The sequence below is a fragment of the Lynx canadensis genome, chromosome A2 (assembly GCF_007474595.2).
Source record: "Lynx canadensis isolate LIC74 chromosome A2, mLynCan4.pri.v2, whole genome shotgun sequence".
NCBI classification, from domain to species: Eukaryota; Metazoa; Chordata; class Mammalia; order Carnivora; family Felidae; genus Lynx; species Lynx canadensis.
Window position 1 is genome coordinate 160,743,069 of NC_044304.2, and position 23,884 is coordinate 160,766,952.

Sequence of the window (23,884 nt, forward strand, 5' to 3'; positions counted from 1 at the left end):
TTACTTTCTCTGTAGAGGCTAGTTTGATTTTATTTTTGTATTTATTTAAATGCTGGGAGGGGAGGAGTAGTATCAGAATCACTCTGATCTGAAATCTGAGATTTCAAATATTTCACACCTACTCAAAAATCTTCAAGAATGTCAGGCTTCGCCAAGCTCCCCAGGTGATTATGATGCATCTGTTTCCTTTTGATTAAGAAAAACTAAGAGATGGATGTATACATTGATTTCCTATGGGTGTATACATCGATTTTACAGTGGGTTCTTTTTTCTTCATGGGAGTGGAATCCCTTCTATGGGTTGATCCATGAACCTAGAACCAAATATCTTGCCAGATTATTACAGGTATTAGACATTGCATAATTTTGTTAAAATATTATCACACAAATTCCAACATGTTATGAACTAAGTTATACTACCATAACTAAAGCTCGGTTGTCTACAGAAGTCAAGTATATATTTTAAGTAAGTAGAGACCATGGAATTGCTGTTCTTGTCTGCTGGCCAAATTAACTCTTAACCCATCAGTTGGCCTTCTCTTCCCTAATCTTGTGCATACGAATCACCTGGGACTATTGCTAAATGTAGATTCTTTCGAGTAGGTTCAGAGTAGAGCCCACGAATCTGCATTTCTAACAAGCTTTCAGATGATGCTGTCCCAACGGGTCTAAGCACCACACTGAACATAGATACACAAAGACCCTTATTTCTGTTATGTGTTTACTTAACTGGATTCTGAAAACCCACGTAGAAATCAGGTGTCCAAAAACTTTCCATTCCTCCCTTTGGCCATTAGAGCTTTTGCTTCTCTATCCCACTTCATTTTCATAGTAATATGACAAATTGCATTCCTCTAGTTCCATCCAAATTAGCAGTCTTGGAAACTTGAGCCACACTTAGATTCTGTTCAGTTGCTTCGGAGTTCCCAGCATCGGCTCAAGCGTGATGACAAGACTGGCTTTTCCACCTGCCTTATAGCATCTGCCAGAGCCTTCCTCCCCTGTCCCACCCTCTGCTTGCGTGTCTGGGGCACTTTCTTTGGACAAGTGTGGGCCATCCAGTGCATTGGCCCCTGGGCCCGGTTCCACCCCCTACCATCACTTCAGGTGAATAAAGTCACTCAACTGGGTTTTTCATTGCATTCTTCATAGTGGTGACTTGAAACAGTTTGAGAGTCACCTCATTCTATTCAGAAATCACTCATTTCGCCAAGGCTGGTCCAGTCTCTAGTGTCAAGCTTAGCCCTCCAGTTCTCTTCCTCCTTTAGGCTCAGGAGACTTCATGCAAATACCACTTTGACAAGCCACCCGTTAGCCCACTCTTCCCACAACAAGCCCCCGGGAGCCCCGGAAACGTGCTGTGATTACAGTGTAGGCTCTTACTTGGATCCTCACAGATTCTATAATGTAGTGTTCCTGCTTGGGTAAGGGAAAATAATAACCAGTGTTTACTGAGGGCTGGGAGAAGCAGACCTGATGGAATTCATTTGTCAGCATGCGTAACCGATGAATGAGTAGGACAAGTCTGGGTTATAGGAAGGAGCTTTCTGCCACCACTGGCAAAATCCGAAGCAGCACGTGGCAAAGAATCCCGAGGCATGGTGATAGGATTAACCAGTGAGATGGGCCTGGCTTCCGGGAATGGTATTATTAAAGGTTCAGCTATGTTCGATGAAAACACCTAACTTCGGATTGCCAGAAATTAGCCTGCTAAATATGAGAATATTCCAGACAGACAAGGGAAATGATTGTGTAATAGTGAAGCTAACATGAAGTGTTTGACCAGCACCAACTAGAATATCATTTCCCATCCCAACTAAATTAAAAAACAGGATGAGCCCATTCATCCTGAGGTCAGAAGAAAGGAGCTCGTGGTAGTTAGGTTCTCCCCCTGTGGCGCCCAGGGGCTCTCTCTCTGTCCAAGATGCTATATCCAAGTACATTAGACTCTCTCTTTCTTATTTTTGGAGCCCTAGAAATAAGCCTTTTGCTATTTGCCCGTAAATCATGGTTACAACTAGAAGCCTATATCAGGGTAATTCTTGAGTACAATACAAAACATAGTTGGTCAGACTAAGAACACAAATTATATGCATGGAGGTCATTGTACCTAGATTACCGAAGTCCAATACATCCCCTTTTTGTAAAAAGCCTTCTGAGTCAAGTGTCTTTTGATTCCATATACTTCCGTCTCCTCAGATCTCAGATCTAACCTATTCATACCAGAGATACTCTACCCAGCTCCTTGAGAAGTCTGCCTTTTCTTTCTACCAGTTCATTTATATTGCCTGTACTAGACTTCTCTTTCCTGTCTGCCTCACCATTGTCTCTTTTTATCCATGGAATATGTTGAGAAGATCCATTTCTGTCTCTCTCTCTCTCTCTCTCTCTCTCTCTCTCTCTCTCTTCTGCCTCCTTCTAAATGGGTGTGCTTCCTTTTGATCTATGTTACTTTCTGGACCAAGGACATTTGATATTCCCTGGAGAAGTCAGAGGGGCACCTCTCGTATGCCCCTTTGAGATGAGCTAGTGTGGTCACTTAACAGATACCCAGAGCATCGGTGCACAAGATGATGAAAGGTATACATGGAGAAGAGAGCGCCCCACCTGATGCCACCGGTTGGCATTTTAAACATTGGGATCTGTGAACTGTGCCCGGTGTCTGCCTCCTCACAGGGTCACTGTATCCAGGAATGGCATTATTAGTAATGTGTTCTACAGCCTTCCAATAAAAGATATTAAATTACGGGAGAACTTTCCTATTAGGTAGTAGTAAAATATTTACTTTCACATGTACTTGCTTTGGCCAGCTTGAACAAATTAGTTATTCCCAGTAGACAATTCTCATTCGTAATTCTGTAATAAAAGATTCTAGATATTGTGCATTTTAGTCCCTGGCATGATAATTTTTATTTCAGAATCTCACTAATCGAATATTCATTATCTAATTATAATTAAAGTGCACAATTCCCTAAAGAATGCTTATAACTATTTAAATGAATAGGGACTTAATTAAAAGAATTAAATTAGGGGATTGAAATTATTCAAAGGGGGTAAACTTTATTCTTCAAGAACTGTAGAACTGGAACACTAAGAAAGAAAAAAAAATAGGGGAAGGCAACACAAAATTAGTAAAAAGAAGCAAAACAGAGTCCTTATGTGCTCTGAGGGAGGACTGTCATATTAACTTAATTGTCTTTAGTTATGGAAAAAACAAGGAAGACGCGAGCAGCTTAGTATAAGCCATGTGCTTCTTCAGGACTGCAACTATGGCTGATGTGATACGATTAATTTTTGCCTTCCCCACCAGACCAATGGTAGAGCCTAGAAGCTAGTGGACTCTCAGTTACTATTTGTTGAATGAATAAGGAAGCAAATTCTGCCTCGGAATTTTAACAAGTTAGCTCCTGAGTCATTTTTCAAGTCAGCTTGTGGATGCAGTGTTTCAAGGAGTTCACAGTTGAATCTAGTTAGAGTGTGTGCCCTTGGGTTAGAGTGTTTGTTGATATGCTCTGGGCGTTCAGTTTAAGGCCCATGAAGCCATGCTGGAGGCAGCCAGTCTCACAGGTAGAGCTAGAAGCTGGTTAAGTTGTCCCTTTGTGTCATGAACTCTTTCCTGCTACAGACAGAGATCATCCGTCATGACCTGGGAGAAAGCATGAACGTAAAACAGAATTAGCCTTCTTCATACACATGTTGAGTTTGTGTTCTAGTCATACTAAAAATTAAAAATGAAATGACTTTGGGACACCTGGGTGGCTCAGTCGATTAAGCATCTGACTTCGACTCAGGTCATGATCTCAAGGCTTGTGAGTTCAAGCCCTGCGTCAGGCTCCCTGCTGACAGCTCAGAGCCTAGAGCTTGCTTTGGATTCTGTATCTCCCTCTCTCTGCCCCTCCCCACTCACACTCTGTCTCTGTCTCTCTCAAAAAATGAATATGTATTAACAAAAAAAAATTTTTTTAAAGGAAATGATTTTGAGTCATTTTTTGGGTAGTGGTATAAAGGGAAGTGATAATGATTTTAATAATAGTTAATATAGGGGCGCCTGGGTGGCGCAGTCGGTTAAGCGTCCGACTTCAGCCAGGTCACGATCTCGCGGTCTGTGGGTTCGAACCCCGCGTCGGGCTCTGGGCTGATGGCTCAGAGCCTGGAGCCTGTTTCCGATTTTGTGTCTCCCTCTCTCTCTGCCCCTCCCCCGTTCATGCTCTGTCTCTCTCTGTCCCAAAAATAAAAATAAAAAACGTTGAAAAAAAAATTTTTAATAATAGTTAATATCAACTGAACCATATAAAGCTGCTATTTTTGTATGTCCAACACAGTTGAGTTCCACATAGTTTAACCTAATATTTATTGAATGCTTTCTTTGTGGTAGGCGTGGTGCTATGTAATTGACTGTATGTTAACTGATTTAAATTTCACCCACCCAGAAAAATTTTAACAGATGAGGAAACTGAGACTTAGGTTAGGTAACTTGCCCAACATGGAAGGAAGACTCTCTTTTCTTAAGCAGAATACCATCCTGTCCAGGAAAAGTATGGATGTTGTAAATGATGCTATCAAAATCTTGCCTTCTGATCACTTGAGTACATCAACAGAATGTGACAGTGAAATATACCATGGTTAATTCACAATGCAAATCATCTGCTTTTTAAAAGTTGAAATTTGCTTATAATACAGATATGATTGTCACTGCACTATCAAGATCAAGTTCTGCGGCTGCAAAAAGGAGTAAGACATAGTCTTTATTCAAGGAAAGGATGTCACATTGAAGTAAAAAGGACAAAGAATTATAAAACCTACTATATCATTAGAGTGATATTTTTGTTGGCCCCATATTCTAATCCAAAAATGAATATCTATAGTGCTATAGAGATGAAGAGGAAAAAAAAAATTAATCCAGGAAAGTCCCAGAAAACTCCTAATCTATGTCAATCAGAACTATTTTGTCCACATAAATCAATTACGAGAGTCCAAAGGAAGAAGCAATGAAATCAGTTTGGAAGGACCAGGGAAAGTTTCACAGAAGAGATGACAACTGGAAAAGGCTTAAAAATGAGTGGAATTTTAACAGGCAGCTAAAATGGGAAGGACATTCCAAAAAAGGGAACGTGTTCAGAGGAAAGTGTGAAAGTCAACAAAATTGAATAATAATAAATAGATCAGGTGACAAAGAGGCAAGGAGTCCTCAAAGCTTGTGGAATACTGGAACGGGCTCACACTGGAAAGAGACCAGGCTTGGGAACTTGAACTTTGTCCTAGAAAGCAATAATGAACCACCAATGCTTTCCCCCTCTTGAGCTATAACTTTCGTAGTGTGAAGTGTGTAGATCTTAAACATACAGCTCAGTTATTTTTATGTATTGTTATACTCATGAAACTATTGCCCAGATCGAGATACAGCCCATAGCTCCCTAGCTCCCTTGTACCCTCTCCTAGACAATCCCCACACATTTTACTGTTCTGACTTCTGTTACTGCAGGTTATTTTTGAATGTTCTTGGCTGTCTTATAAATGGAATCATTCAGTGTGTGCTCTTTAGTGTTTGACTTTTTTTCTCAATGTTTTGTTTTTGAGATGTACTATTTTGTTTTGGTTTTCTGGTGTGGGGGGGTAGCTATGGGTCATTTTATTTCATTGCTGTGTGTATTTCATTCCATTATGTAATACATCAAAACTTGTATCTGGATATCTGGGTTGAGTAGCTTCCCTTTTTTTTTTCCCATGGAAGGAAAATTAATTTAATGGGCTCTATCATAGAAGTCCCAGAGTTGTCCTGTACTAGTTGGTTAAGACACACGTATCTTTGTATCATGGGAACAAGTACACAGCAGCAGATGCACCACCAACAACGAAGATGTTAAGTACTCAACGATATTCTGTACTTGTCTGTCTCTTCATCTCATCTGTTAAGCTCTGCAAATGTCTCCCACTAAAGCGGCATTTGAAAAGCCGTAGAAAGAAACCACGCTTCATAGAAATGGTACAATGCACACAACATTATTTCTCATACGGGTGCTGGGAAAAAAATCCCTTTTCCAGGATACTGGGTTAAAGTTAAATGTGTTTAACTCAATGTAGAGATCGTCATAGTCTTTGTTAGACTCGTTGGCGTTTTGAAGAGTTAAATATAAAATATCCATAGCATTTCCCACACTTGGAAGATCAAACAAGTTTTTCCCCCCAGAAAACTTACTACCTTCTCCCAGAATCAATGCTTCCCAAAACTCAACATAAAAAGTTATATATAACTGTATGGACTTCATTGTGAATTGTGTCACCTCCCACCAAAAGTCATGTTAAAGTCCTAACCCCCAATGTGACTATTCTTTGGAGACAGGGCCTTTACGGGGATAATGAAGCTTAAATGAGGTCCTAATGGTGCAACCCTAGTCCATTAGGGTGGGTGTCCTGGTAAGAAGAGGAAGAGACACAGACCTAGCTCCCTCTCTGGGTGTGCCCATAGGAAAGGCCGTGTGGGGACATAGTGAAATGGTGGCTGTCTGCGAGCCAAAGAGGGACGCCTCACCAGACGACCCTCCTGGCACTTTGATCTAGACTTCCGGCCTCCAAAACTGTGGGGAAATAAATGCCTGTTGTTGAAGCCCCCCAGTCTGTGATTCCTTGTTGTGGCAGTTCAAGAAGACCAATGCAACAACCTCTAAGTCAAGGAAGAAGAAGAGCTCACAGTGTCAGGCATCTCCAGGAAATGAATGACTAAATCCTCCCAGCCTCAGTCTGTATCCCTTCCCTGTTTCATTTCCAGATTTGCAGATTATTTGCAAACGAAACACTCTGCCCTGTCCGAAGAGTAGGGCAACTTCCCCCGCTGGATCCTCACAAGAACAAAATGGATTCACACAAACAAGACACTCACACCTTTTCTCCTCTCCGTAAAACTGCTGCTAAATTGAGTTTTGCATTGTTTAAGATTGGCATAGTCCTGGAACTTCAGACCACTCACTCCTCTCTTTGATGGTGTTTGCTATCCCTCAATTAATAGCTATGGAGATTTATTGCCTTTCTTCTAAAGGGAAGATTTATATGCCTTTTAATTTGTGTAAGTTGGACTGCATCATAAATGGTTCACCCTCTAAATTACAAAGTAAGCTTGCCAATAGAGGTGACCTTCTTTATTAAAATCTAATTAGCTGAAGTTGTAGGACGTCCCTGAGAGGGTTACCGAATTTCTGTTTTTCTCCAAGCCCAATAAACATCAAAGACCTAGCTGGCTAGAGTTAACCACAGAGCTCAGAACCTCACTCTGAAATTATCTAGTTAGTGCTTCCTTCAGCCATTTTTTCCACAGGTTCAGTCCCAAGAATCATTTCCCAAAATATCCTGGCTAGCATATTTCAGAGGCCAGGTATATCTCACTTGATCAGTTATGAGTTGAGGAAAGAGACCCAGGTGTGCTTTGCTCACTGGATCTGAATGAGAGGATGCTGAACTGGTTGTTTATATTTCCCCAGCAATGGTCAGAATGTCCTAATTGTATGCCACTTTAAGTCATTGTGGACAAAGTCATATGCTATCTACATGCTATTTATATACATGCATAAGACATTCATGAGTTTTGCTTCCAAGCTTGGATAATAATGTGGGCAAATTGATTACAGACATGTGATAAGCCATAATTAATTGATTCAGCTCCCAGTCTATACACAAAAATCTCAAACTCTTCAAGCCTTTATCCTGTCACTTCTTCCATTTGTCATTTCTCGTCTCAACTTTAAAACAAGTTTATGATTACGGGCGCCTGGGTGGCTCAGTTGGTTAAGTGTCCAACTTTGGCTCAGGTCATGATCTCATGGTCTGTGGGTTCAAGCCCCACGTCGGGCTCTGTGCTGACAGCTCAGATCCTGGAGACTTCTTCAGATTCTGTGTCTTCGTCTTTCTCTGCCCTTCCCCTGCTCGCTCACTCAGTCTCTCTCTCTCTCTCTCCCAAAAATAAATAAACATTAAATTAAAAAAAAAAAAAACAAGTTTACAGTTGGTCTCTCCTTTCTCATTTCCCACTTGATGACCAATCATTGACATTTTCCCCCATTACTCTACTGGAAGTCTTTTAGATACGTCCACCAACGATCTCCATATTGATATACACAATCCACATTTTTAAAACTAGACATTTTTGGTAATGTTTAGTGTAATCAACTGCTTTTTCCATCCCTGACGTTCTATATTCCCTTGCTTACTTTACACATAATTCTTTTGGCTCCCTCCCGAATTTTAGGTCATTTACTTTCAATTTCCTTGGGTCGTCCTTCCTCCTTCATGCTGGATATTGATCGCATTCTTAAGCCCCTTCCTGTGGCTGCCTTCTGCCTCACATTAGTCGCAGTTACTGAGAGTTGTTTGGGAATTTTCTTTTTATACGGGCCATCTCATCCTAAGGAGTAAATGTTTCTCATTACTGTAGCTGAGGCCTTTCTCACATGTTTACATTTCACAGCATCTTCAAGATATTGATAACATAAAAAAATGTATTGATCATCTTAAGGGCCCCCCAGAGTTCAGAGACAGGTAAAGGAAATGTCTTCCACCTTCAAACAGTCTTTGGTGTTCACTAGGGGAACAAAATGACCTGCTGAGATGAAGTGGGAATGACAAGGTGTGTCAAAAATGATGTGATGTTTGCAGAGAAAAGATTGTGGTAGAATCAATACGGGAGTCATTTCTATGGATTTGCGTTACTTGGAGGGGGCTTTAGAAATAGCAATAGGAAGAAAAAAGCAGTGCTTCTTAGTTAAAAAAAAAAAAAGAATGCTTATATCATTGAAAAACAATACCTTTTAAAAAGGATGGGAAAATCCATAAAATAAAAATTCAGGGTATTTTGAACTTTCTTCTGAAGCCAGAGTCATCAGAACTAATGCTCTTTTGCGAAGATCAACCTACTTAAATAAAAATTTAGGGAGTAGAGAGTCTGGTTATTATTTTTCATGATTGTGAAGATGTGTGGAAACAGTGAAAGAATACTTTACACACATAGTAAGATGAAAATCTGATGTTATAAAAATTAGCCAGATTTAGAACTTTTTTCATACCCAAAGAAGAGATCAGAAATTAGGTTTCTTCTGTTGTCTTGAATTTTCAGCACTGGCTCTAAGGCTGTGAACTAGACTAAGGAGACCCCCCACATTCTAGCTCTGGGTGCAACTCTACCAACATTACCCAGTTATCTACCTCAGGTGACATAAGAGAAGCTTGAAAATTCCTGGGGAAGTCCAAGGGGCCAGTGAGAAAGATTTATTTGCAGAGTTCTTAGCATATTCTATCTGCCCCTAACCATCACACCATTATGAGAGTGGGAAGGGGGACTTGAGGGTCATGAATCAGAGAGCTTGCCCTGTGTCTGGTGGAATTAAAAATGATGGCATCAACTCACATCAGCCTGGAGGACCCGCTGCCTGACTTTAAGGGGAGCGGACATGGCCATGTTGTCAGTAGCTTCCCCTTTCATCCCCCAGTGCATTGTGGGCCAGAGAACCTAAGGGATGAAGCCAGCCATGCAAAATCTTGAAAGGAACCCACCCCAGGGCCGTCGAGCGGAGAGAGAGACTACAGATGATCACACAGAAGCAGAGGGGGACATCAGTGATTCAATACAAGTGCCATTCTGATTTGTGCATTTGTCTATTAGTTACAAATAAACTTCAGGAACACTGAGGGAACCCAGAGTATTCACCCTGAGTTTTAAAGATCTGTGAGGCTTGTACAAGTAAAGTCTTTCCCACTGACTACTTTTGAGATGCCAAGAGTTGACCATTAACTGCTGGAGATGGAAATACATGGAAATGTAAGTGGATTACACATGAAGCACCCCCTCCTTGCTACTCATATAATCATTATACAATGTTAGGCACAGTTTTCAAAAACATAAGGAACCCTTGCTTAAGGGAAATATGAGTGTAGGTAGACAAAGTAAACAGTCCAACTAGTCCCTGATCTGGTGAGATAATTTTCCTATGTGATAAAAACATAGATCTGCATTTCATTTATAGAAAAACAATTGAAATTATTCTTAGCAGAATTTGAGAAATGTAAACATGTAAACATACACACAAGTAAAAATATAAACATACATTAAATTCTGGAATGGTGGAGATTGATCACTTTTTCCTGGTGCAGTCACTAATTAGTTAAATAGCTTAGACCAGGCATGATTGTATTCTATATCTGTTACCTCGTCTGAAAAATAAGATTGATGACTAGAGCTCCCAAAACATAGGCTGGATACTATTATTGATAGTTTCTGGGGAAACTACATAGAACCACAAAGTCCTACCCTCAAAGGCTATGAATGACCTCACCCCTTGAAAAACAGACCCAACACTTATTATGTTTTATGTCACACATTTAAGTTAGCCAGACTCATCCAAACGAGTATTACCTGTTGTTCTAGAATTATAAAACAAGCAAGCAAATGTTAAGTAGTATCAGATAACTACAGAGGAGGAACAAAATATTTCCTCTACTTATCATAGGTTGTCCAGTTGGGGTCTTGTCAATGACACTGTCCAGAGACAGATTAGCAAGAGAAAAACAAAGAGAAGTTTAGTAACATGTGCATGATGCATATTCACATGGGACCACCCAACAATGAATAACCCAAAAAGATGGCTAGAACTTGTATACCATCTTAAGCCAAAGGACAAGGGCATTTTGACTACTGGGTGGGAGGCAGGTCATGAAAAGGGACCAGGGAAGTATGGTAAGCAAGAGTTGTTTAGCGAGATTTATTCTGCAGGTTCTTCTCCATAGAAAAGAATTTTTGAGAGTCCTTATTTTAGGTACAGGAGAGGGAGACCTCTCTGCAAATGGAAATTTATTTTCCAAAAGGAAAACTTCTGCCTTTTTTAGACATTTTCCTGTTTTTACTATTCTCAGTGGTCTTAAATTCAAAATAATCTATATGCCAAAGGGCCATATTCTGGAGTTGCATGTTCCGATACCTTTCAGAACCAAGGTATCATAACCTATCTTTATAAAGAAACAACAGCTTGGATAAATTTAGCAGTTTGCTCTCTATATAGAAGAGTTGAATTAGTACTACAGTCTTTAAGATCTCATTCTTTCCACTATATTAATTATATATGAGTCTTTGAATTGAATACTACTTTCTAAAGAAAAAACAAAACATCGTTTAGAGGAAAGGAATAATAAAAGTGTTTCAAGAGCATTCCAGGCACTCCCATTATGAGAAGCGTTTTCTTTCTCATCTTTCACCATTGATAGTAAGCACATACTAATTACTACTTTAGGGTTGTGCCTAGCTACCTTCTATTCATGTATTTATTCAATCATAAAACATATGGAGTGAGCTACTTTGGGGTGCCTACTAGTATTTGGTTTATAAAGTTGCAGGAGACAATATATATGGCCTCCAGGAACTTGCATTCCAGAAGGAAAATCAAAGAAGAACATTTTGCATAGAATCCTGAAATGGTTACTAAGGGTTTTCTTAGAGATTCGAGACTGAAGAGATAATTGTCTTGCATTTATAAAAGGCCTAAGCTATTCCCCCTGAAAAGAAGTAATTGAATCTGTAATTACTTTCATTTCATAGGGGACATAGACATGGATTCTAAAGATCTAATTGTGATGGTTGTTTTCTTAATTACTCTAATTGCTTTGTAGAGAACACTACCTTTCATCCATTGAGGAAACTCAATACTCAATAGTGACTGAGGACACCATTAGAAGTATTTTAAAAGTTCTACTTTACTGTGTATCAGACTGTTCTTTTGTTTATTTCAGCTTCTGATGATCCAACCATGCTGAGATAGCCCCCGCGTGTTCTAAGAACAAAGGCATTGACTTCTGGCCATGATTTTTGTAAATGAGCATAAAGGAACTGGCAGGCCTGCTCCATGCTGACAGTGGGGCTGCCCTTCTAAGAACATGCCTTCACCTCCACATAATCACTTCAATTCCTTCCTCTCTCCAGTCCAGTCTCCACGATTCATAGAGATCTGGTTTCTGGGAACGGCCCTTTGTATCATTTGGGCATGGCTTCTATTAAAAATGGATGGAAACAATCATTTGTTACATTATTCCTGAAAGCAGGTTTTAATAGGGGCCAGGACAGAGGAAGAATGAGAGCATTAATTTCCTCTTGAGGGAAAGGCAGTGGGGTGCATCCCCAGGCAGAGAAGATGTCCAAAGATGGAGTTGATGACAAAAAGGAAAGACAAAGAATAAACATTCTCATTTAACTTCAAAAAGATGTTCTAACTAGAACTGGCCTTGACTTAAGTTTATAGGTTTCCCATATTTCTTATGTGCAATAGGTATGAACTAGTAAATAGTTAGGTAGCATTTGTAATTATACCCTGAAGAAGCATCTCATTCCTGGGTAGAATCGCTTGGTATATTGGATGTGTTCTGAATAGTTATTTGGGAATCAAAATGTGTCAGGTTCAACTGTATGTATCTCCCTATTTCCTTGCACTTCCAAAGTCACAAGGATTAAATGAGAACATCTATGGGAAAACACCTAAATAATTTAAAACTATACAACTGTAAGTTATGTATGTGCTTTTTGATCAAGAGATGGAAAGAATAAGAATGCAAAGATTTTTTCATAAAAATGACTACTTCTGGATCTAACACTTTTAGTGGAACTTATTCATAGAGTATTAGCTTTCCAGAAAAACTCGGGAAAATTCTTATAGAGTTTTACCTTTTGACCTACTCTTTTTCTGAATACTTACTATGAAAAAGGTAACGTGTCTGGGGATAACTATTAGGAGGCAGAAAGGATAGAAAGATACAAAGACGCGTAGAAAATATGAACAGTTTAGAAACAGTTCTTGAGATGAAGATATGCTAAATGCACCGGCATTTACAGGATATCACAATTGCAAATGGTGCCAGCTGAACAGAACGTTATCATGAGGCATGTGCTGGAAAACCAAGGATGTTTGGTTTTTTGATGAATGAAGTACAGTTCCTATTTTAAAGATAGTTTGGCAAAGTGACGGGCATCTCAGGCTGGGGTAAATTCTGAAGAAGGACTGAAGATGAGGCTCAAACATGGGTAGAATGTTCTGTGCCATTTTAATCTCAACTGTTAAAGAGTGCTAGTGAAAGTCAAGGGTGAGGACAAAACAGACTGAATGTTCTGGGAAGGGGTGTCCTGAGATCCTATTTAGGAAGCAAGGTTAGTGGAATATGTCAATGTTGATACAGGGTGAGGCCCCTGAAAGAAGGAGTCGGTAGAGATTCTGTAGTTCCAGGTACAGAGTCACAAAACCAGGATTATACCATTTCCTAATTCCATGGACCAGAGCTCTTCCGGTGAGACGCGTAGAAAGGAAATGTCTTCCCCATTGAAAGCTGGGATTCACATCGATCATCTTTTTTTAATGACTATTGAAATATAATTTGTATACCCTAAGATTTAATCATTTTAATTATGTAATTCAAGGAATTTTAGTAAGTTCACAGAGCTGTGCAAAAAATCACCTCAGTCCAGATTTAGGACATTTTCATGACCCCTAGAAGATTTCTGTTTTCCTTGTTTCATACTCATCCCGATAAAGACACTAATGTAGTTTCTGTCTCTGTAGATTGGCCTTCTCTGGACAATTTGTATAAATTAAGTTATAGAATATATGGTCTGTTGTATCTGGCTTATTGAACTTAGTATGATGTTTTTGAGGTTTATTCATTTTGTGCATTTCATTTCTTTTATTGCTGAATAATGTTCCATTGGATGGATATACAACACTTTGTTTATCCATTCACTGTTTGATGGACATTTGGGTTGTTTTCACTTTGAGGCCATTGTGACTAAAGCTGCTATGAACATCTACCCGAAAGTCCTTGTGTGGTTGTGTGCTTTCATTTCTCTTGCATAATAATAATAATTCCAGGAATGGAATTATTGAATCATATGGGAAATCTATGCTTCGCTTTTAAGAAACTACTCTTGCATAATAATAATAATTCCAGGAATGGAATTATTGAATCATATGGGAAATCTATGCTTCGCTTTTAAGAAACTACCAAACTTTTTCAAAAGCAGCTGTACCAGTTGACAACCCCACCAGCGACGTATGTCTTCCAATCCTCGTCAACACTTATTACCTGTCTTTTTATTTTATTATTATAGCTATTCTCATAGGAAGAATGTGTAGTCTTAATGGCATTTCTCTAGTGATTAATAATCCTAAGTATCTTCTCATGTCTTTGTTTTTCATTTCTGCATCTCTTTTTGAGACATCCTTGTAACTAAAACTTTGACTTTCCTGGATCCTTCCCAAAATTTCTAGCTTAGATGATGCTGCGATGGAAATGCATAAAGCTCACTGACTATAATTCTGGTTGTTGTTGTTGTTGTTGTTGTTGTTGCTGTTGTTTTAGGTAGACAGGTACTTCTAAAACTTAACGAAGGAGAAGTCATTCTTCTCTGCTAAAATTATAGGATAGATTCATAGTGTGGTAACTCCTGTAACATCCAGAAGAAAATCAAGCTTGCAATTGCAAAAGTTTAGGATGTCTCTTTTTCTTTAGGGTTTCCTTTTTCTTTTTCTTTTCTTTTTTTTTTCCACTGAGCTAAGGGCAAAACCAAATCGCCTAGAGTCTTGTTTCCTTTCTCAGCAGGATAAGAAAAGAAGACAAAGGAAGAACAGCCAACAGAGTAAGACAGAATTCCTCAGGAAAATAGCAGCCAAATAGCAGTAAGGCCAGGTTAGAGAAGCAAAATCCGTAGAATCAAGTTTTACTTTAATAATGATACTGATAGAAATGTTATGCAAGAGTCTGAGTTCAGGGCCTTCTTGAAATGCATGACAGAATTTTTCTAATGTACAAGCCCAGTAACAGATGTAATTAGATTATGCTAACATGATAAATAGTTACTGAATATCTCCCTAAATTAGATTGACCTCCATCGGTAAAGATCATAACTTTCAGTAAAGGCTCATTTTGCTCACTAAATAATTTTCATACAGGTACTAAGATAGAAGTCTTGGTGTATTGATGGGTTCCTCTCCAGATCTCAGTGTATTTTCTTTTCACCTGCATGTCTTTTTGAAAGTGGGTTGTGCTTCTTAAAACAGAATACAGGGGCGCCTGGGTGGCTCAGTTGGTTAAGCGGCTGACTTCGGCTCAGGTCATGATCTCGCGGTCCGTGAGTTCGAGCCCTGTGTCGGGCTCTGTGCTGACAGCTCAGAGCCTGGAGCCTGTTTCAGATTCTGTGTCTCCCTCTCTCTGACCCTCCCCCGTTCATGCTCTGTCTCTTTCTGTCTCAAAAATAAATAAACGTTAAAAAAAAAAAAAACAAAAACAGAATACATATTCTTTTCAAGTGCACATGGGACATTCTCCAGAATAACTCACCTATTAGGTCACAAATTAGGCCTCAACAAATACAAAAAGATTGAAATCATGCCATGCACCTTTTCTGACCACAGCACCATGAAACTGGAAGTTAACTGCAAGAGGAAATTTGTAAAGACTGCAAATACATGGAAGTTAAATAACATGCTACTAAACAGTGAATGGGCCAACCAGAAAATAAAAAAAGAATTAAAAATACATGGAAACAGGGGCGCCTGGGTGGCGCAGTCGGTTAAGCGTCCGACTTCAGCCAGGTCACGATCTCGCGGTCCGTGAGTTCGAGCCCCGCGTCGGGCTCTGGGCTGATGGCTCAGAGCCTGGAGCCTGTTTCCGGTTCTGTGTCTCCCTCTCTCTCTGCCCCTCCCCCATTCATGCTCTGTCTCTCTCTGTCCCAAAAATAAATAAACGTTGAAAAAAAAAATTTAAAAAAAAAAAAAATACATGGAAACAAATGAAAATAAAACACAATGGTTCAAAACTTTTCGGATTCAGCATAAGTGGTCCTAATTGGGAAGTATATAGCAATACAGGCCTACATCAAGAAGCAAGAAAAATCTCCAATAAAATAACCCACACCTAAAGGATCTAGAAAAAGAACATCAAACGAAGCCTAAAGCCAGCAGAAGGAAGGAAATAATAAATATTAGAGCAGAAACAAATGATATAGAAACTATAAAAACAAACAATAGGGGCGCCTGGGTGGCGCAGTCGGTTAAGCGTCCGACTTCAGCCAGGTCACGATCTCGCGGTCCGTGAGTTCGAGCCCCGCGTCGGGCTCTGGGCTGATGGCTCAGAGCCTGGAGCCTGTTTCCCATTCTGTGTCTCCCTCTCTCTCTGCCCCTCCCCCGTTCATGCTCTGTCTCTCTCTGTCCCAAAAATAAATAAACGTTGGAAAAAAAAAAAAAAAAAAAAAAAAAAAAAAAAAAAAAAAAAAACAATAGAACAGATCAATGGAACCAGGAACTGGTTCTTTGGAAAAAAAAAATTAAATTGATCAACTTCTATCCAGATTTATCAAAAAGAGCAACTACCCAAATAAATAAAATCACAAATGAGGGAGGAAAAATAACAAATGCCACAGAAATACAAATAATCATAAGAGAATATTATGGCCATATACAAAAAAAAACCCACTGCTAATATCATCCTCAGTGGGGAATAACTGAGAGCTTTTCTTCATACTCAGGAACAAAATTAGGATGTCCACTCACCACTTTTATTCACCACATAGTACTGGAAGTCCTAGCCACAGTAATCACACAACAAAAAGAAATAAAAGGAATCCAAATTAGCAAGAAGTAAAACTCTCATTATTTGCAGATGACATGATACTCTATATAGAAAACCCAAAAGACTCCATCCAACAACTGCTAGAACCCACAAACAAATTCAGTAAAGTCTCAGGATACAAAATCAACATACAGAAATCTGTTGCATACCTATACACCAATAACGAAGCAGCAGAAAGAGAAATTAAGGAATCGATCCCATTTACAACTGCACCAAAAGCAGTGAGATACCTGGGAATAAACCTAACCAAAGAGGTGAAAGACCTATACTCTGAAAACTATAAAACACTGATGAAAGAAACTGAGGGTGCCACAAAGAAATGGAAAGACATTCCATGCTCATGGGTTAGAAGAATAGATACTGTCAAAGTGTCTATAACGGCCCAAACCAATCTATGCATTTAATGCAATCTCTATCAAAAGATAACCAGCATTTTTTCACAAAGCTGAAAAAAAATTTTTTTTTAATTTGAATGGAACAACAAAAGACCCAGAATAGACAAAGCAGTCTTAAAACAGAAAAGCAAACCTGGACACATCAAAATTCTGGACTTCAAGTTATATTACAAAACTGTAGTGATTAAAACAGTATGACACAAAATAGACACAGATCAATAGAACAGAATAGAAAACCCAGAAATGAGCCCACAACTTTATGGTCAATTAATCTTTGACAAAAGAGGCAAGAATATGTAATGGGGAAAAAACAATCTATTCAACAAATGGTGTTGAGAAAACTGGACGGCTATGTGCAGAAGAATGAAACTGGACCACTTTCTTACACCGTACACAAAAATAAATTCAAAATGGATTAAGAACCTAAATGTCAGACCTGAAACCATAAGAATCCTAGAGGAGAACACAGGCAATAATCTCTTTGACATCAGCCATAGCAACCTTTCTCTAGATAGGTCTCCTGAGGCAAGAGAAACAAAAGCAAAAATAAACTTATTGAGACTTCCTCAAAATAAAAAGCTTCTGCACAGCAAGGGAAACAATCAACAAAATTAAAAGTCAACCTATGGAATAGGAGAAGATATTTGCAAATGATGTATCTGATAAAGAGTTGGTATCCACAATACATAAGGAACTTACAAAACTCAACATCCAAAAAACGAATAATCCAATTAAAAAATGGGCAAAAGATGGAGTACCTGGGTGGCTCAGTTGGTTAAGCATCCGACTTTGGCTCAGGTCGTGATCTCACATTTCGTGGGTATGATCCCTGCTTCAGATTCTGTGTCTCCCTGTCTCTCTTCCCTTCCCCCACTCACGCTCGTTCTCTCTCTCTCTCTCTCTCTCTCAAAAATAAATCAATATTAAAAAAATTTTTGGGGGGTGCCTGGATGGCTCAGTCGGTTAAATGTCCGACTTCAGCTCAGGTCATGATCTCGCAGTCTGTGGGTTCGAGCCCCGTGTCGGGCTCTGTGCTGACAGCTCAGAGCCCGGAGCCTGTTTCAGATGCCGTGTCTCCCTCTTTCTCTGACCCTCCACTGTTCATGCTCTCTCTCTCTCTCTGTCTCAAAAATAAATAAACATTAAAAAAAATTTTTTTTTAATTTTTTAATGGGCCAAAGACGTAGGTAGACATTTTTCCAAAGAAGACATACAGGTAGCCAACAGACCCATGAAAAGATGCTTAACATTACTGGTCATTAGGGAAATAGAATTCAAAACTACAATGAGATATCACCTCACACCTGTCACAATGGCTAAAGTCAACAACACAAGACACAATAGATGTTGACAAGGGTATGGAAAAAGGGGAATCCTCTTGTACTGTTGGTGGGCATGCAAACTGGTGTAGGCCACTCTGGGAAGTAGTATGGAGATTCCTCAAAAAGCTGTAAAATAAAATTATCCTACAATCCAACAATTGCCCTACTAGGTGCTTACCCAAAGACTACAAGAACACTAATTCAAAGGGATACATGTACCCTAATTTATAGTAGAATTATCTATAATAGCCAAACTATGGAAACAGCCCAAGTGGTGTCCATCAACTAATGAATGGATAAAGAAGTGTATGTAATGTAACTTCAAGTTATATTACAAAGCTCTATACAAAGTTATATATATATATATATATATAATTATTTTTTATATATTTAAGTATTATATATTTAATATATATTATATATATTATTTATTTATTTATATAAATATAATTCATGCCAAGTATTGATACGTGTCTCTTACATGGCTGCCTGCCATAGTGTGCAATCAAAATATTAATTATTAATAAATTTTAAATTATTTTTCACTATTAGATTAAGTGAGTTTTGTCTTAAATGTTTCTTTTCCCACCTCAGAGATATCCCTGTGTCTCTTCCCTATCCCCACACTCGCCTGTGGGGACAAGTTGTGGGACAGTCCACCATGATAGTCAGTGAAGTATTTGCTCAATAAATTCCCAAAGGAAAAATGGATACTGATGGTTAAGAGCAGGAGTTGGCACACATTTTCTATAAAAGGCCAGATAATAAACATTTTAGGCTTCAAAGGCCATATGGTCTCTGTCAACTACTCATCTCTTCCATTATAGTGTGGTAGCACCATAGACCATATGTTAGAAAAAATATGGCCATATTTCAGTAAAACTTTATTTATGGACACTGAATTTTGAATTTCATGTAATTTTTCCCATGACACAAAGTATGATTCTGCTTTTGATTTTTTTTCAAACCTTTAAAATGTAAAAATCATTCTTGGCTCATGGGCCATAAGAGAACAGGCAACAAGTTGAATGGTTGTCAGCACTTAGTTTGCAGACTCCTGATTTAGAATCATGTAATTCTAAGTGGTAATGAACCGTGGAGAGTATCAGCCTGAAATTTCACAGGAATATACTTCATTCCTAGTGGGTTGTCAAATTCCAGTGTGTTGAAGGGTGTTTTCATTTATTGTTACTTTAATAAACTGCATATCAAGTTTAACGGCAAACATTTTGTTCCCCCTGTAATGTGATTTTAATTGATAGAAATTCTAATAAAAGGAGTTGGGTTTGCAAAAGGGTCCATTGAGGTATTTGAGGCTAAGTCATCAGTTGATACAGTATCAGTAAGAATCACAGTGCTTTTCTGCATGATCTTAGTTCTCACTTGACAAACAAATTTTTAAAAAAGAAACTTTATTTGGGGAACTCAAGGGCAATGAATAAATTAAGGGAGTATAAAATACATTTGTTTGAAGCCCACTGGCCGAATTCTGTGACTCCTTTCTGTTTCTGTGGGCCCTGACACATGAGGGAATGTGTGTTCACTGACATTCCAGAAGGTCAGAGAGATAAGTAACTATCCCTAACAGCATAGCATTTAAAAGACAGACTTCCAGGGGCACCTGGGTGGCTCAGTCAGTTGAGTGTCCGACTTCAGCTCAGGTCATGATCCCACAGTCTGTGAGTTCAAGCCCCGCGTCAGGCTCTGTGCTGACAGCTCAGAGCCTGGATCCTGCTTCGGATTCTGTCTCCCTCTCTCTCTGCCCCTCCCCTGCTCATGTTCTGTCTCTCTCTGTCTCAAAAAAAAAAAAAAGAAAAAGAAAAAAAGACAGGCTTCCAAGTTGGTTCCCCTCAATTCCCTGAACTATTTGCTAAGAGATAGGAAAGACAAATCTTTAACATGATTATTGAACTGTCTCTCTCTCTCATTCTACCATCCTCCAAAAATCAGTTTTCTGTTATCAGTTGTATATACAATTTCAAAAATTGCTATTTATGTTCAGACTGTACAAGTGCAAAAAAAAAATCATACAAAAGGGTAAGTTTGCAGAATGACTTTATAATGATTGGCGCCCCCCCCCCACCCCTCCGGCCCCAAATGAGGGCATTTCTCAGCCACAGCAGCACAAAAAGAGGATGAGGGGGCAGGAATTTCTTCTGAAGATGAATTCTGTGCTGCACCATAACTCACCTTGGGCCCATCCCCAAGAACCTCTCCTGGATTTCTGTATTCCTTTTCTTTTATGTAGGATGGGTACGGGTAGAGTTGGGAGACCTGAAACAAGATAAGTATAGGGTAAGCAGGAAAACAAGTCTAAGAGAAAAACCAGACTGGGCTTGAATGTTCACTCCACGCTTCATTATAGATGGAGATAGACTCTTGGTGGGCACCTACTCCATGTTGGAAACTTCTCATAGACTCAGTTGTTCAAATAAGTGAAAAAAGAGGAAGGAACGAAAGATGTCCCTTACTTAGCTGATGCACCGCAGGGAAGAAAACCTCTGAAGGAACTACTTCAAAGCAATTAAGGAGACAGAGTGTTTGTGTTTGTGTTTTTGTTTTAAGAGTTTTGTTTCCTATATTATCCAAGCGATCTGGTTGACTTCATTGCGCCCTGATTCCTGACAACAGCAAACTGCTTGTGTGACCAGTGTCTGGTGTGTGTTTTTCAAGCGGTGTGGTCGTCTACTCCCACACCGACGTAGGATGCAACACGCTGGTTGTGACTCTCTGGAAATTGGGGTGCCAGTTCTGTTTTCCAGAAGGTAATGATGTCACAGTTGCTTCTGAGTAATATGCCGTGCGACCCCTTGATGGAAGAGAGAGAACAGCTCTTTAACTGTGGTTCTATGTAGTGAACCTCTGAGCATTTATTGGAAGGTGGTCAATTACTAGGCAATTTAAAGTTATCAGGAAAAACATGTTTCTAATTCAGCCTCCTCATCCTTTTCTTTTTTTTTTTTTCTTCCCTGTGATTCAGGAGGAAGGATGCTGGCTTCTTATCCTACAAAGATCACCTGCCAGTAAGCCAGGTGGTAGTTGGAGATACTGACCGGCAAGGCTCAGAAGCCAAACTGAGCGTGGGCCCCCTGCGCTGCCAAGGAGACAGTAAGTTTGCCCAGAAGCTGTGGCTTTTGCACTTTCTTACCAGTTTTAAACCGTGTTTCCCAGAGACGTCAGAGGGTGGCAAGAAACAGGCTTGCTCTTCTGTAACCCCTGAAGAAACATCACACGACGAAAACAGAACCAAACGGAGAGGGAGATAGACCTTAATACAGACAGGAGAGCGACAGCTGTAAAGCCTCCAGGACAGGAACCTAGATTTGGGCATACAATGTGGATATCCATCTTCCTTGTATATTCATATCTAACAAGTTTGACGACCTAAGTTTATGGTGATATAAATAGCAATGCTAATAGCATACAAGTGGCAGTCAACAGCTGTGATTCCACTGAGTGCTGCTGTTAATGCCATTAGCGTGACTATTTATATCACCATAACTCAGTTTATGGTGATATAAATAGCATTATGGCTTAATGTATCATTGTAAACTTGGATTACGGTCATACGACGTTTGACATTATTGCTATCACATCTCATCATCATCAGAGCTGGAGAGTCCCTTGTAAGCCCACGGTTGTTTCTGTCACTACGTCTTGCTTTCAGGATTCGGCACCACAGAGAGGCATTTGGGGCTGCTGGCTTGGACTGTGGGAGGGCAGGGAGTTCGAGCGATGATCCCGCCTAATTAAGGGCACCATTAGGATTTTATGTTGTTGGATACCCTTCAGTGTGCTTTATGTGGAGTCGGAGAGAAATGGTGCCAGGCTGCCATGGGGATTCTGCAATGAACATCCTGGGTGTCGTTTCCCCTCTTCTTGTCTATGCGCGTGGTTTCGGCAAGTCCCCCGAGAGTTCTGTGCTTTTTGTGATTGTGTGCTAGGCATCAGGAGACCCCAGATTCTGCTCCTTGAATAACTGACTTTCCAGGAGACCTCAGGCAAACCCCTCCACTTTCTCGGCTCTGGTAATGAGAATATCACCCGCGTCCCAACTCCTCCTGGGGAGGCCATAAAGATTTTAGTGCCTGGATCCGGATTCCTCCTAGCAGAGCATTCTGGGCGATGGAATATTATTACCACTTCCATAAATCAAGGGAGAATTAGACCTACCCGATGTAATAAATTATTGCATCGACTCCAAGAGGTGTCCTAAGAAACGTAATGGTGCATGCTTGAATGTTTACTACTTAGTAAATGGGGACTGTTGGCAATTAAACAAGGCAATGTTCCTGATACAAAAGAGAGACCGAGTTTATGCTGATTTGTCTCTCTTTAGTTAGTTTAAAACTGAGACTGGTCAAAGAGCTTTATCATGCATTTGTTGAACAATAATACTTTATTTGTTGAGCCAGGCTTAGGAGGACTCCGCAGTCAGAAATTTGATTTCAACTGTTTAAGAAAACGATATTGACACAAAATAATAGCGAGTATGCATTTTTAAAAATATTTTGAGGGATTGGTGTGCGATAGGATGACTCTCAAAATAGGCAGATTCTCATGTGTTGTCCGATGAAACTCCGTTTCATTATGTCATGATTCTTCATTCATCTACAAAGGTAAAATATTTCTGGCTTACCGATGCTAATTCTGGAGCGAGCTATGAATTAAACAAAGGGCTCCCCGTGAAGTCATTGGTTAACTTGGTAAAGTTATAAAAATCCCACTTCTGCAAACTTGTTACCTTCCTTACACAGAGGATTTCAGCCACATTACATAGTATATGTAGAAGTGTGTTAACAGTTTATAGTTACTGTTAGCTTGTTTCCCTTAATCAATAAATCAGTCTTCAAGAAAAATTTCTGACATGTCTGCTATGTGTCTAGCACTTTACCAGACACTCTGAGAAATAAGAAACAGAAGCTCAAACCGCATTTTGAGAAACGCACATGAAAAAAATGCTGGAAGACAAAATGTCGTATCAGATTTTGCAATACAATATTATTGCAACTGCTGCTCAAGAAAGGAGTGATATAGTGTATTTCAGCCAGACTTCGTATTTAAAAAGAGAAAACAGGAAAATCGTGGTGGCCAGTGTTTATTTGCATTTCTTTTCCAAGGCTGTTGTTCTTAGAGACATTTTTAGGACCCCTTATAAGACAAAGAGCTGTCTTAATCATGGGCACGGCATGAGCTCAGTATTCTTACAGCACTACAGCTTAAGAGAGACTGTTTCAATCCATATTTTGCCTGCTACTTCATAAACCAAAAGCACAGTCCATATTCAATTGCAATTATCTGGAACGCTTTTGTGTCTGAGAGGGAGAAAGCGAAGGCTTCCTTTTTTGCAGGCAACTGAGAACATCATACCTTGGACCTGAATTGCCAGGTAGCAGCTTTATCTACCTTCCTTTAAGAATGTTCTAACACGGGCACAGTAATGAGAAAATGTTCCACATCATGTCACTTTCCAGTTTTTAACATGTTTGATTTGCTCAGATACTCACAGCCCCCAATAAGGTGGGTG

General features: G+C 39.5%; 1 protein-coding gene across 1 annotated transcript in view; it reads left to right on the forward strand.

Moving 5' to 3' along the window:
* CNTNAP2 (contactin associated protein 2) overlaps window positions 1-23,884 on the forward strand; it is a 1,395,900-nt gene that overhangs the window by 1,012,335 nt on the left and 359,681 nt on the right. The window contains 1 exon segment of the mRNA XM_032592507.1: window positions 21,338-21,465. Coding sequence (XP_032448398.1) covers window positions 21,338-21,465 — 128 coding nt within the window.